Consider the following 15,420-nt stretch of genomic DNA (forward strand, 5'->3'; position numbering starts at 1 on the left):
AATTCGTGCCTGGCATATTACTTTGTCCCTTTAGTTCATGTGCCAGGCATGTTTCTCAGGAATTTAAAAATAACATTGATGTAGGCGGAAATTTCAAAATTGTATTTTTGGTTTGTAATTTCAGTAATTTTTGTAGTTTTTGTTTGGTTTACGCGTTGTAATCTTCTTGTGCTTGAATTAACTCAACGGCTGAATGAAAATGTAAGGTTTTAAAATACGATATATTCATATTTTGCTTTTCTTATATCCATTTATAGTTTATACTATATTTTCATTATTCTCATTTAATCATTCAGTATGAAATAGTGTGGTATATCTTGTAACAATTTTACGAGACTATTTTCCATTTATAACAAACTATGCTATAGAGACAAGTTTTCACTTCTCAGACATACCCCTGGCATATACTTATTGGAATATTTAAAAAGTTAAATCTGTACAGCAGCCGGGTATATGCCAGGCATATTCTCAAATTCATAGGCGGCTAGTTTTTTCACATGAATATATTTTATTTGTTATGTGGGTAGTGCACTAATATGATTTCTAATGTTGACACTGATCGACAGTCTATACATTGTCGGACGGTGATTGGATGCTTCATTGATAGAGTAGAATTTAAGTTTACAAAATAAATTTGGATTTATATTTGTAAATCGTCGTCTTACTATCAAAAACTCGCGCATTGAGTACGAAAAAACATTTTTTCAATTCAAATAGCTAAATATTTAGGTGGTTTTGTAAAAATATGTAAGTATACTTTCCATAGTGTTTTAGTAGTAGAACAAGCCAAGAAAGCCAGCCGAATAGGTATCAGTCTCACTTCGTGACATCATCTGGAATAACACCAATATGAAAGGTCAAAAGTTAAAATATACAAAACCTCTGTTTTAGACCGGTGTTGACATACACTATAGAGACAAGAGCTGACAACAAAAGAACGAAAACGGAAATGAAAATACTTAGAAACATCAATAGAAAGAAAAACGACGCACAGACATAAGGCACCAATATGAGGTAGAAGACATTGTCCGGTGGGAACGTAAACGTAGAAGAGCATGGAATGATCACCTGGAAATGATGGCTAGGCTAGCAAAACTCGTTAAAAATGGTATATAGTCGGATTTTTACCTTTTGAGAATGACGTCATCTTTTTACATCTTTGTTTCTCGCATATCAAACATGTGAAATAAACAATTTTAACAAAAAAGGCACGTTATTAATTTTGTCATCCTGTCAAATTAAAAACGTTGACATTTACTGTCAGTTTGATATAAACAAATCAAAGGTATAAAAATGATGCGCTACAATGAGCAAGCCCAAATGCTAGTTCTAAATGTGCTGCTTTTTTTGGAGTACGAAAAGAAACAGTTTCCAGATGTCATCCCAATTGATCATCAGTCACTTCTGAACACACTAATTTTTAAAAGCATTTGTAGGTTAAAACTTGTGATCTAATTCCAGACATGCGTGTTTTTTCACCTGCATGACGTCATTCTCAAAGGGTAAAAATTTGACTATACCACGAATACGACGCTCTTTAGGAAGACCTCCAAAGAGATGGATAGAGTCGTGGTCTTCAACATCTCAAAGGAACTGAAAGTTGGAAAAGGCCTACAATATGTGAAAGAAGAATAAGAAGTTAATTCTTGTTAAAGTTATTAAACAAACCATGCTATTTAAGCCCTTAACGGTTTTTTGCTCCTTTTTTCCATTTATTTACAGAAATAAAACTTAATTTCGCCGAAATAGTACATGGCCCGCACAAGGCAAACGCGTAGCGACATATCCTGGTAGGTACAATATTAGTGAAACGAAATGTTTACCCAAACGCTTTGTTTTATTTAAGCAAGTTTGAAAAGATTAAATTATGATATTGTAAAAGCGGCAAATTCACGAAATATATTTACTATAAGTATAGATATTAAGCATAGGTACCAGGCAGTTTACCTGCAAAATTAGTCGTTTGGTCGAGAAAGTGCACAAGTAAGTACACTGTATACTATTTCTAATAGATTTTAGATATACTCATAAATTGTTTGAAATTATCAAAAAAATGCCTGATATTTTTATTACTTCCACTTAATAATAATAACACATTTGAAAGTGACATAACAAATGAATACCATTTGAATGTAAACTTTTTCTGAATGAATCACTACTACATTTGTTTGATTCTTTATTCTCAAATATTAAAAAATAGGTCAAACTAGTGATGGATTTTAATAAAATAAATGTTCTACTACACAAAACTTTTTTCTAAATCAAACTTAATATCAGTTTTTTAGACAAATCACATTAACAAATTAACCCTCATAAAACTTGACTCCAAAGTTATTGCAATCTCATAAATCAGTGAAAGCTGTAGTAAATCAAAACTCAAATATTTAACCTTTTCGTTGATGCTCCTTGAGAAAAATACACTTTCACATAATTGAAACCTCGAAAACAAACATTTTTCGCAAATCCATAAACAATACAATTCGAAAAAGATGGAAGCGGATCTGTTTTAGTCGGTAAACATGGATTGCACAAGAAAGTGATAACTGGTAAAAGTTTGTGAACATTATCTTAATTCAGCGTGATGGTTTAGGAAGTTTTGCATTATTACAGTGACCGAAAAATCTTACAAAGAGATTGAAGTGGAAAAGCCAACAAAATGCAAGAAGTTTTTGCAAAAACGACTTCCAATCACCCAATGGCTGCCTCGCTACACCAAAGAAGATATTGTGGCTGACTTTATTGCTGGCTTGACAGTTGGATTGACTATGATCCCTCAATCTGTGGCTTACGCTGGATTAGCAGGCTTAAAACCCCAATATGGTACTGAAACAACCCTTTCCTTAAAACCAATCATTTGGGGTATTTTTTAAAAATTACAGGATTGTACACGGCTTTTATTGGTTCTTTTACCTACGTCTTGGTGGGTTCCATTAAAGAAGTGTCAATTGGACCCACCAGTTTAATGGCTTTGTTAACTTTTTCCTATGTCGTGGGTAAACCCATCGAGTGCGTTATTTTACTCACTTTTTTAGCTGGTTGCGTTGAGTTGGCAATGGGACTTTTTAAACTGGGTAAGTACTAACGAGAACAAAATTTTTATTGTTGTTTTATGAAAATCAGATTGCAAATAGTATTACCTCGATATTTACATAAACAAACTAAATGTTCAAGTGAGAATTAATAAATATTGACAATAGGAAAATCATTGATAAATTTATTATTCAAAATATCACGTCCTTGATCACATTACAGATTAACTGAATATTGCTCCGATATTGATTCCATTTTAATACCTATTTCAAATCAGTTTTATTAATGTAATTTCGTAGAAATGTAAATTTTTGTTCCTTAACAGTTCTCTGAATTTTGTCACGTTACCGAGTTACGGGAAATTGAAGTTCTGTAAGTGGACATTCAGGACATTTTGCCCCCATTAAATATTCCTAAGCAAATATCTTTCTTCTGAGGCCCTTAAGGACAAAATATCTCTCTAAGGCTTTGGTAGAGATTTAAACTAGTTACAATTTTTCCCTTTAGACTTTTGCTGAATTCTGTCAAGAAAAACAAAATACAGAAGGTTGAAGTTGTTTTTAAAGAAACTCAGATCTTAGTCTTGGGAATTTAACTCTCTTCTGACCCCCTTTAGGGCAAAATATTCCTCTTAGATTTTCGTAAAAATCTAAATTTTTTACAATTTTTGTTCATTAACATTTTCCTGCATTTTGCCATGTGGCCGAGTTATGAAGAATTGAAGTTCTGTAGTAATTACTTGAAAATGTTTAATTAACTGTTACATTATACAGAGTGGTTAAATAATATGCCTGAAATTGTAACTCTTAATATGTCCGCTTTTTAAACCAAACTAATAAATTTCTCTTCTCTATTAATAATTATATCTGTTATCAAATACATTTTATTTCTATATTAACAATTTTTAGGGTTTCTGGTTGACTTTATATCGCCTTGTCTGACCAGTGGGTTTACGTCATCTACTGCCATTATCATCGCAGTGTCACAAGCAAAGGGCTTTCTAGGTATTTCGGTAAAAAATCATTCGACTTTTCCTGCTATAATGGAAATTATCAGCAAATTGGGAGACGTACGACTGCCCGATACTCTTTTAGGAGTTATTTGCGTTGCGTTTTTATTGGCTTTTAAGGTAAGGAGATTAGACAAAATACCATTTATAGTAAACGACACTAATGCGACCGTTGTTGTCGATCAAATTAACTATTAATTACTCCTCTAATAGATACTCAATGGGTGTATCTATTTCTTTGATTACTAGTTGGAGATTCTCTCTGCAAACAGATTTAATAGTAATCACAAATTAGGTTAATTGTTAATTGCTAACCGCCGCCATTCAGATTTTGTGGTACACCCTGTACATGGTGTTTAATAGCATTTAAATTATTAACAGCAACTGACAAAAATCAAAACCAACTCGCCTACAACCAAAAAGGGTCTCTGGTTCTTGTCCATATCCAAAAACGCTCTGGTGGTGTTTATCACAGCGTTGGTATCCTACTTTTGGTACAATTCCCAAGGAGGCACTCCGTTTAAGCTAACTGGTAAGTATTTCTTGTTACTACATCACAGTAATACCTGTATTATTGTAAAGTACAACACCATACTCTCAATTGTTAATGAATACAGTAGGTTATGTTGGAAAGCCAAAATTAGTATGAATATTACATAAACCTGCCAGTGTAAAGCAGAGAAGATGCTAAAGACCATTCTGTCATAGGTACCGTACCAAATGGTCTACCAGAAATCGGACTACCACCAACAAGCGCCCAAATTAACAACAGCACCATGGGACTAATGGACATGGTGTCATCTCTGGGTACCGGTATCGTTGTAGTACCGGTAGTGGCTGTACTCGCCAATGTTGCCATAGCCAAAGCTTACAGTATGCTCTTATTTAAAAAAGCAATTAAGTGAGTAAACGTAGTTTGTATGCAGGCTCGGAAGCCGTTGTGGATGCTTCTCAGGAGATGATCTCCTTGGGGCTGTGCAACATTTTTGGGGCTTTTGTCAGGGCAATGCCAAGTTGCGGGGCTTTCACCAGGTCGTCAGTGGCTAGCAGTAGTGACGTGCGCACACCCTTACAAGGAATATACTCTGGTGCAATTTCACTTTTCTAATCAACGAATATATCATCAAACATTTAGATGTTTTTAGGTACTGTAATAGTTTTGGCGTTAAGTTTCTTGGCCCCCTATTTCTTCTATATTCCTAAAGCTACGTTGGCCGCTGTTCTTATAGTGGCGGCTAGTAGTTTGGTTGATTATGAGATCTTTGGCACACTTTGGAGATGTAGCAGTAAGTTGACTCTTATTTTTTATTAATAATTATGTTAAAAATATCAGGATCGTTGGTCGTAAATATCAGGAAGTTGATGTTGGCAGTAACTGACAACAAACCTATTTTGGTTGGGATTGTTGGTAAACAAAAATAGCTTTTGATGTCATTTTTTTGGTTTAATTTCTAAATCAGATTATGCAGCATTTTTTTATAAAATTAACAAAAAAAATTGTGTGAAAAATGACCATTTACATAGATAAAATTTAATTACAGAAATTGACTTTATGATCACCACAACCACCTTTATCTTGTGTATCTTGGTTAGCGTGGAAACCAGTATCGTAATAGGAGCAATTCTTAACGCGTTATGCCTGTTAAAGTCCTGGTCCAGACCTGGAATTCTTATCGAACCTCGTACAGTACGATAACTTAATTCTTACAAAAATTTTTACATCTTATTTAGATACTTATATTTTACAGACTGAACTGGGAATCAATTATCTTTATGTAAAGCCGGAGTTGGGACTTTTCTATCCGGCTGCCGATTACTTGACCGAATGCATTAAAAAAGCCCATAAAAAGGATCCTCAAAAACCGATTGCGCTTGATTGTTACGGAATTCTACGCATTGACTACTCTGCAGCTAAAGTAAGGACAATTCCTAAATTTGAGACTCAAAACTAGAAGAAATGTACTTTCAGAGTTTGGAGAATTTAGCCAAAACATACAACAACAAACAAGTGGGAATAGTGTTTCTAAATGTAAACAGTACAGTACTGCAAACGTTAGAACATCTTTTGGACGAGCACAGTTTGAAATTGTTTCAAACTATCGGAGTGGTTGATTCTGCCAGTTTTCCAGTTAGGGACGTTGAAGCACCAGAAGAGGAAACACCCCTGGTAAATGGAAATGAGGTCAACACTCGACGGTTTTCTGAAGATCGAATAAACATTAGGAAAGGATCTTTATGCGATCTTGAATAAGTTGGAAAAAAACAGGTAACAAAACGTTTTTTTTGAGTATTTATAGCTGGTAGGAATTAATTAAACGCTATCTGGGACATTTTCAGCTTCAGTGCTCTCTAGCATGAGGGTCACCGTTACTTTAAAGACATCAACGAGATTACCACCACCATTAATGAAAAAACGTGTTTTTACGTGCGATGTCTGGACTGATATTCAGTCCTGTATTATATTTTTTAAGCAGTATTTCTTATTGTATATACCTACCCCTATTAATATAGATATATTAAATGACGTTATAAGTTGTTCTTTGCAACCATAAAAACGAATAATGAAATCTCTCGCAATTTTTTTAAACTTTCTATTTAAGAAGAACAAGCAAAGAAACTTGTAGTCATTCTTCAATTGAGTCAAAACGCTGAAAAACAGTAAAATTGTGAAAATTGTCTTACTTAACTATTTGCGGTCACTCTAGTCAAATTTCTACGTCAAAACGTAAAAAAAATTGTCAAATATCATGAACACTGATTGAACGCGCTATTTCCAGTTATTCAGTCTATTTTTAAGGTCAAAATATTGGAAAATGATAAAATTGACTTACTGGACTATTTACGGTCACTCTAGTCAATTTTCTAATTGACGAAGTTAAAAAAAATAGTCAAACATTATGAACACTAATTGAACGCGCTATTTTCAGTCATTTTTGTCACATATCAGGGTGAAAATATTCGAAATTGGTAACATTTTATGAAAATTTACTTTACTGAGCAGTCACAGTCACTCTAGTTAATTGTCAAGGCTTTGAAAAAGAGTAAAATATTATGAAAATTTACTATTTGCCATGATTTTTGTCAATTTTGTCACTGCTGACAATCCTGGTCGGCGACAATCTGTTGGAGATGCACAATTCGGCAACGCTGTCAAAAATTGTCTTGATCAACGATAAAAAAAAATTCAAAATCTGTCGTTCTCTCTGTCAAAAGTGACTCTAAAACTGTCAAAAACTGGTAGTTGAGAAAGGTAAAATTTGTCAAATTTAAAGAAATTAAAAATTGAAGTTTTAACTAAAAGCGAAACTTTGATATAAAATTCTGGCGATTCAAGAAAAATACCGCAACTTTGCTAATTGGAGATACTGAATCTCAAATCGTATTTTTTTTTTATTTTTGGAAAAACGAAAATTTTGATTTGTGCCTTTCGCTGTTCACTGAAATCCTTCTGGGGCCAAATAAAAATTGACCAAAATTGCACTTATGTTATAATTTAAAGTAATAATATGTGTGTCACATTATACCTATTTTCCGAACATAACTTGTAATAATTATAAAAATTGAATTACTAGATTTTATAGTTCACGGGTCATCAACATTACCACCTGGTGGAGATATGGTCGGTGGTGAAGACCTTTGGCGCATGCAAGTACCCTCATGGTACGACGCCTGACCACCGAACCATGGTTCAGGAATTGTTTTAAGCACGTGTCAAAAGTGTTTTGTTCGACTCAATTATCGTACCCAATAAACTTAAAATGTTGGTAAATTATTATCAATTAGCATAATTCTTTACAATATTTAGAAAAAATGATTCTCTAGTACTGGTTGCAATGATCTTATAGTCTGTCATTTGTGCTAATAACACTCAAGAATACTGCAGGCCACATACTTTTTACCTCTGTAACACAAACTCAAAAATGCAATCATAAAATAATATTTAAGAGTTTACACCCTGTATATCAACTACGGTAACCACCTAAAATAGGATAAGATAAGGAAATAATTGTCAGATTTGAGTTCTCTAAAAAACAGAAATTATACTTAACCAACTTTTTATGAAAGTACAACAAAAAAAATATGATTTTGACTCCACAGCCACTGATCCCTGACAATACCAACCGCCATATGCAACCACCACTTTTCTGTCCAGTTTTGGTTCCTTTTGCTTCTTGTTTACATTATTTTATAATCAAAAAATGTAAAAAAGAGACAAATTTCGTTTTAAGTCTACATGTGCAGCATTTGCGTAAATTTCAGCACAGTGGATAGTTTGTGAAAAATCACAAACTACGAACATTGCTGTGATTTACGCAAATACTTTACATGTAGAATTATTACATGGTGTTAGGTAAACAAAATGTGAAGTTGCTTAATCTACAATAAATATTCGAAATGACTTTCTTTAGTCTACTCTGTCTACTCCTTAACAAACCTGTCAAAAAATAGCTATTTACTTTTTTTACTCTTTCAATTAGTGTCACTATCCTAGTATAAGGTTTTGATTGAATTTCCCACAAAAAGCAAAAAAGAAACAAACTTGAAAAAATAGGAAACAAATGGCAATTTATGGTAAATCGGCGAGGCATGAAGAGGAAACAGCTTGCACGTGCTAGTTTTAGGGCCCTGCAGTTTCACAGAGGGTTGACCATGGTAAAAAAAAGGTAGCAAAGGGGGTGAAAAGCAGGTGTTTGTTAAATAATAATCACTCCAAATTACGAGTATGACTATGCAGGACATTGCGTGTGTTTCCAAAATACTGAAAAGTTTTCATTTCCCACAATATGCTTCTTGTAATTATTGGGTTTATTTTCTGTTGCATTTATTGTATTTTTGTTAAATGACATAATGTGCATCATCAGACTTGTAAAATATTAATTTATAATTATTACAAACAAGTATAAAGTGACTAAGTAAAGTGATAAATGGCAGTTATTAACAATTGTCATTTTGGATTCGGGAGTTTTATTAAATAACTGAGTTACAAGCAATTTTTAGAAAATTTTATTTGGAAGTTTATGTTAGTAACAGTTTGTCTTCGACCTGAAGCATTTCAAAGTTTATTTTCACTATTTTAGGTGCGTTTACTCTCCTGAAAGATATTAAATTATATACATATAATAATTATATTGTTGCGAAGCGAACTTTTGATTATTAGTTAGGATTTCTTTAGTTATTTGTTGTTACCCCTGTATGTTACGTTGCTTTGTTTACGTTCTACATTCTTTTGTCTGTGTTCTAGAAAATCCTGGCTCCGTTGCTTATATAGAGAGAGATTTATGTTATAGCTTAATGAGTGTGAGGGAGAAAGTCAATTTCATGAATATTTGGGAACTTTCTAGAAACCATGGAAGCCTATATAAGCAGCTGAACCAGGCCTGGTTAGTTAGTTGTTGAATTGATGGTTGTAGTGAAGTTGAAGTTGTCAGATAGCGAGGTTAAGTGTCAGTGTCAGTTTATTGTTTGTAAACAATATACGGTGTTGTTCAAGAAGTGTGTCATTAAGGAGTACGACGGTACATTTGGTGTCAGAAGTGGGATTGGAGAATCGAAGAAGAGTTCCAGAGGAAGACAGAATAAACCGACAAAAGCAGAAGGTGTGTTGAATGCCTGTGAGTACACGACAACAAAGTGCCAAAATGGATGAAGGAATGAAACAACTTATGGAGATGATTCAAGCAATGAAAGCAAGTCAGGACCAAAAGTTGGAGGAAATGAAAGCGAGCCAAGACCAGAAGTTCGAAGAAATGAAAGCAAGCCAAATAAGTCAAGAGCAGTTCAAAGCAAGCCAAGACCAAATTAGAGACCAGTTTCAACGACAAGATGAAAAATTAGACCGAGTAATAAATGAAATAAAAGGAGAAATGGACAACAGGATGGAAATTTTGGAAGAAAAGGTAAATGAGAGGATAAGCGGTGTGGAGGAGACCGTTCAGACCTTGCGAGAGGAATTTGACAAACTACAGGAAAAGTCTTCAAAGCCAACCGTAGTCGCCAGTTCTAGTGTCTGCTCAAATATTAAGCCACCAGTTTTCGACGGTAAGACCTCATGGCAGGTTTACAAAAAACAGTTTGAGGCTGCCGCAGAGGCCAACAATTGGACATCAAGTGACAAAGCCACTGCCTTGGTTTTGTCACTTCGAGAAGAAGCACTGGAGGTTTTGCAGACTTTGGACGAGAGCCAGTACAAAAACTACGACGACTTAATCCAACATTTGGAGATGAGATTTGGAAATAAGCACCTAGAACAAGTATACGAAGCTCAGTTGTCTAGTAGGACCCAAAGAAGCACGGAAACACTTCAACAGTATGAAGCCGACATTGCTCGATTAGTTTGTCTGGCCTATCCAACGGCCTCTCACGACATTAGAGAGCGAATGGCAGTACGGGCTTTTGTGCGAGGTCTTAAAGATTGTGACACAGAGCAAGCAATACGATTAGCGAGATGCCAAACATTGCATGATGCTCTTGCCTACGCTTTGGAGTTTGAGGCGGTCAAGCAAGTATCACGAGGACATACTCGAGTGCGTCAAGTCAGAAGCCTTACACCGGAACCGAGAAACCGATCTTCCAATTCAGATCACACAATCACTCAGTCAGACTTGAATCGTCAACTGGAGACATTTCGAAAAGAACTAATGGGAGCGTTAAATAGAAGAAGTCAGAACAACCGAAACGCTCAAACCACCACGTTTACTCGGTCATTGGAATGCTGGAACTGTGGAGAAAAGGGGCACATTCAATCGCAGTGCCGCAAACCTAGAAGAATGCAGAACCAGGAAAACGAAGAGTAGCCAGTTTTCCGGGGCAAAAGCTGGCTACGCAACACTGTCAAGCCCCACCAACCATAATTAAAGTAGCCCGTCTTCAGCACGAAAACACCAGCTTAATAGTGACCGGTAAGATTTGCGGCCAGGATTGCCAAATGGTTGTTGATACCGGTTCTTGTCATACTATCGTAAGGCCGGACATAGTGAAACACTGCAGGATTAGCGACACTGGTACAAAGTTTATATTGGAAACTGCCGCTGGTGAGTCAATGCCTGTTCTGGGAATCCATGAAGCGGAAGTGAAGCTTGGGCGGCATGTCTTCAACCATACCGTTTTTGTGGCCAACATAACTGATGACGTCTTAATGGGCTTAGATCTTATGGAGCAACACAAGTTCCAGCTGGATTTGGAGAATAGATTGATCAAGACTGGACAAGACGAGATTGTTATGATGACACCCGAACAAGATATGCGTGTGAGGAAAGTTACGTTGGAAGAAGATGTCAACTTACCTGCAAGATCAGAGACCATCGTTAAAGTTAATTTGGATAGAAAAACGGAATTGAGCAAACTTCAGCTGATAGAACCGAGTTATGAAGAGGAAGATGATGCTGTGAAGAAGGGAGTTCTTGTAGCCCGCACCCTAGTCCAGCAGAAAAACGGCCAAGCATACGTAAAAGTCGCCAATTTGAAAGAATGTGGTCAAAGATTTAAAAAAGGCGATATAATAGCCAAATCCGAACCAGTACTTATGGTGACTAAGGAGTCGCACGAAACAAAACCAAACCCCGACAGTGACCTTCCTGAGTGTTTGGTGCACTTAATGAAAAAGACGAGCTCAATTTTGACTGATCAAGAGAAACAGACTTTTGGCCGTTTGCTTCACGACTACAAGGACGTGTTCGCCTTAAATGAAACGGATTTGGGAAGAACTCATTTAGTGAGGCATAAAATTGAAACAGGGGATTATTTGCCCATTAAGCAAAGACCCAGACGACTCCCATTGGCTAAGCAGGCAGAAGTGGAAAATCTTATACAGGACATGGCGGATCGCAGCGTCATTGAGCCTTCCACCAGCCCTTGGAGTTCTCCTGTGGTACTTGTTACTAAGAAAGATGGGTCGACAAGATTCTGCGTGGACTATAGAAGACTAAATGAAGTTACTAAGAAAGACAGTTATCCCTTGCCCAGAATAGATGACACCATAGACACTCTGGCTAACGCAAAGTGGTTTACCACCTTGGATCTAAAAAGTGGATACTGGCAAGTGGAGATGGATCAACGGGACAAAGAGAAAACTGCCTTCTCAACTGGAAATGGCTTGTGGCATTTTAACGTCATGCCTTTTGGACTTTGCAATGCTCCGGCAACCTTCGAAAGATTAATGGAAACTGTTCTACGAGGATTGACTTGGAAAACCTGTCTTGTTTATTTAGACGACATCATTATTATGGGCAAAACATTTGAAGAACACCTGCAAAACGTTGAAGAAATCTTCAAGAAGTTCAGAGGGGCAAACCTGAAATTAAATCCGAAGAAGTGCAGCTTTTTCCAAGAAGAAGTCGAATACTTGGGACACGTTATATCGTCAAAAGGAGTAAAAACCGACCCGAAGAAAACTGAAGCTGTAAAAAATTGGCCTGTTCCGAAAGACAAGCATGAATTAAGGAGTTTTCTGGGATTGTGTTCCTATTACAGAAGGTTTGTTCGTGGATTTGCTGATATAGCCAGACCCCTACACAAATTGACGGAGAATAACCAGCCCTTCGAATGGACTGCAACATGTCAGGAAGCCATGGAAGAACTGAAAGTAACCCTTTGTTCTCCACCAGTTTTGGCTTTTCCACGACCTGGGGAAGAGTTTATTGTGGACGCAGATGCTAGTAATATTGGTTTAGGCGGAGTTTTATCTCAAATCCAAGATGGTGAAGAACGAGTGATCGCCTATTTCAGCAAATCACTATCAAAGCCAGAGAGAAATTATTGCGTAACCAGGAAGGAGCTGTTAGCCGTAGTGAAAACAGTCGAGCAGTTTCACAAATACCTGTACGGACAACGATTCAGACTAAGGACGGACCATGCCTCTCTAAAATGGCTATTTCAATTCAAAAATCCAGAAGGACAAATAGCTCGATGGTTGCAAAGACTTCAAGAATATGACTTCCAGATTGAACACAGAAAAGGACGTTTGCACGGAAACGCGGACGCAGTGTCACGAAGACCTTGTGTGGAAGGTTGCAATCACTGTAAACGCCTGGAGATAGCCGAATTTGGAAAGCCTTGTCGAAGGATCGCTCTGAAAAATGACATCGCATGGGATCGGGAAAACTTGGCTGCCGATCAACGAGAAGACCCCGATTTAGGACAGATAATTAACTGGAAAGAGCGTGGAGAAAGACCAAATTGGGAGGAGATTTCCGCTAAGTCTCCAACATTAAAGGGATATTGGGCATTATGGGAGTCCCTTATTATTGATGGAGATTTACTAAAAAGAAAATGGGAAAGTCCGGATGGGAAAGAAGAACGACTACAGGTAGTTCTGCCAAGAAACCGAGTTAGTGACGTACTGAAAGAAGCCCATAATGGAATTGGCGGAGGACACTTTGGCATCAACAAAACGTTAAATAAAGTTAGGGAAAGGTTCTATTGGCTACAAAGCCGCTCAGATGTAGAAGATTGGTGTCGGCGTTGCGCAGACTGTTTCAGTAGCAAGGGTCCCAAAACTCGGAGCCGAGGATGTATGAAGCAGTATAATGTCGGAGCTCCGTTTGAGAGGATTGCCGTTGATGTAGCTGGACCTTTTCCCAAAACTAATTCCGGAAATCGCTATATCTTGGTCGCAATGGACTACTTCAGTAAATGGCCAGAAGTGTACGCAATACCAAACCAGGAAGCCGCTACTGTAGCAGAAGTTCTGGTTGACAACTTCTTCTGCAGATTTGGAGTACCGAGGGAGCTGCATTCGGATCAAGGGCGTAATTTCGAATCGGCAGTATTCACGGAAGTGTGTGACCGATTGGGAATTAAGAAAACCAGAACTACTCCATTACACCCACAGTCAGACGGAATGGTGGAACGTTTCAACCGGACACTAGACAACTACCTAAGGACAGTCGTCGATAACAATCAGACAGATTGGGATCAGCACATTCCGTTGTTCCTGATGGCTTATCGATCGGCAGTACATGATTCCACTGGCAAAACACCAGCTAGTGTTGTCTTTGGAAGGGAGCTTCGTTTGCCAATGGATCTTCTTTTTGGACGACCGGAAGAACCCCCAGCCTCTTGTGATAGCTATTCAGAAAAATTGGCGCAACGCTTGCACGTGATCCATGAGGAAGTCCGGCAGAAGTTGAAATTTGCAAGCGACCGACTAAAGACAAGATATGACAAAAGGGCCAACAGCAGCGGATTCCAAGCCGGTGATCAGGTCTGGTTATACAATCCTGCTCGAAAGAAAGGAAAGTCACCGAAGCTACAGAGGTCATGGGAGGGACCCTACGACGTTATAAAGCGTCTGAACGACGTCGTCTACAGAATACAGCGAGGACATCGGGCGAAAATGAAAATAGTTCACCTGGATCGACTTGCACCTTACCGACCACCCAAAGCTGGTGAAGTTGATGATCGGGACGATCAACTCTAGGAGGGGGGCAGTGTTGCGAAGCGAACTTTTGATTATTAGTTAGGATTTCTTTAGTTATTTGTTGTTACCCCTGTATGTTACGTTGCTTTGTTTACGTTCTACATTCTTTTGTCTGTGTTCTAGAAAATCCTGGCTCCGTTGCTTATATAGAGAGAGATTTATGTTATAGCTTAATGAGTGTGAGGGAGAAAGTCAATTTCATGAATATTTGGGAACTTTCTAGAAACCATGGAAGCCTATATAAGCAGCTGAACCAGGCCTGGTTAGTTAGTTGTTGAATTGATGGTTGTAGTGAAGTTGAAGTTGTCAGATAGCGAGGTTAAGTGTCAGTGTCAGTTTATTGTTTGTAAACAATATACGGTGTTGTTCAAGAAGTGTGTCATTAAGGAGTACGACGGTACAATATTATAGACATGAATTCAATGAGGTTTTTTGATAATCAAACAAGTTTGATAATTCTTCTTATCGTTGATTGTGTTTAGTAACTCTATTATTTCCACACTTGTCTAGCCAGAAGACAAGATGACCATAACAGTATTTTGTGTACTATTTGAAAATGATTCCTCAGTGTTTCAGTGGCGTCATTTGTCATCTTTTTTTAATTACTGCAAAAATGACTCCAAAAACATGGCTCAGTGTTTTGGCGCCATTTTAAATCTGACAACATTTTTGAACTTTTTGTTATTATTCTGTGAAATTAATTGAACAAAAGTTACGTTTAATTTGACGTTTTTGCTTTATAAAATTATACAAATCTGTTTAACAGGTTAAAAGTCAAATTTCTTTTCTATTTGGGTATTTTCTGCATGAGCATGTTTGGCATATTAAGAGTGGTTTTCGTTCAACGTGGTTTGCGTACGTTACGGTAAATTCCGTTAATTATCCGATTTTTTTCAAACAAATTTGGTTTTTAGATACATTTCAAGGCTATATTATGTTAGCTAAAGTCAAGCATTTTCCTCTA

The 15,420-nt window shown here is 37.0% G+C and overlaps 1 protein-coding gene and 1 long non-coding RNA gene across 4 annotated transcripts; one reads left to right on the forward strand and one right to left on the reverse strand.

The window, feature by feature from the left end:
• Window positions 1-616: 616 nt before the first annotated feature.
• LOC145740370 (uncharacterized) lies at window positions 617-1,797 on the reverse strand. 2 transcript variants are annotated; one of them, XR_014181396.1, is made up of 3 exons: window positions 1,669-1,797; window positions 1,521-1,611; window positions 617-833 (listed from the first exon to the last, which is right to left on the reverse strand). It is a non-coding gene; the product is annotated as an uncharacterized LOC145740370 (long non-coding RNA). The 2 variants fall into 2 exon arrangements; XR_014181397.1 differs by having other exon boundaries at window positions 1,069-1,611.
• Window positions 1,798-1,848: 51 nt separating this feature from the next.
• Window positions 1,849-6,606, forward strand: LOC145740330 (sodium-independent sulfate anion transporter-like). Of its 2 annotated transcripts, none has more exons than XM_081995832.1 (12): window positions 1,849-1,983; window positions 2,611-2,820; window positions 2,880-3,071; window positions 3,939-4,159; window positions 4,421-4,571; window positions 4,748-4,912; window positions 4,966-5,127; window positions 5,185-5,325; window positions 5,581-5,726; window positions 5,788-5,955; window positions 6,009-6,315; window positions 6,383-6,606. In XM_081995832.1, coding segments are annotated over exons 1-11 (1,839 nt in total). In that variant the 5' UTR covers window positions 1,849-1,982; the 3' UTR covers window positions 6,291-6,315; window positions 6,383-6,606. The 2 variants fall into 2 exon arrangements, with proteins under 2 accessions (XP_081851958.1, XP_081851957.1); XM_081995831.1 differs by having other exon boundaries at window positions 6,009-6,305; window positions 6,377-6,606.
• The last annotated feature ends 8,814 nt before the right edge of the window (window positions 6,607-15,420 follow it).

Source organism: Ips typographus, linkage group LG1 (assembly GCF_016097725.1).
Source record: "Ips typographus isolate SLU linkage group LG1, UJ_Ityp_2.0, whole genome shotgun sequence".
Taxonomy (NCBI): Eukaryota; Metazoa; Arthropoda; class Insecta; order Coleoptera; family Curculionidae; genus Ips; species Ips typographus.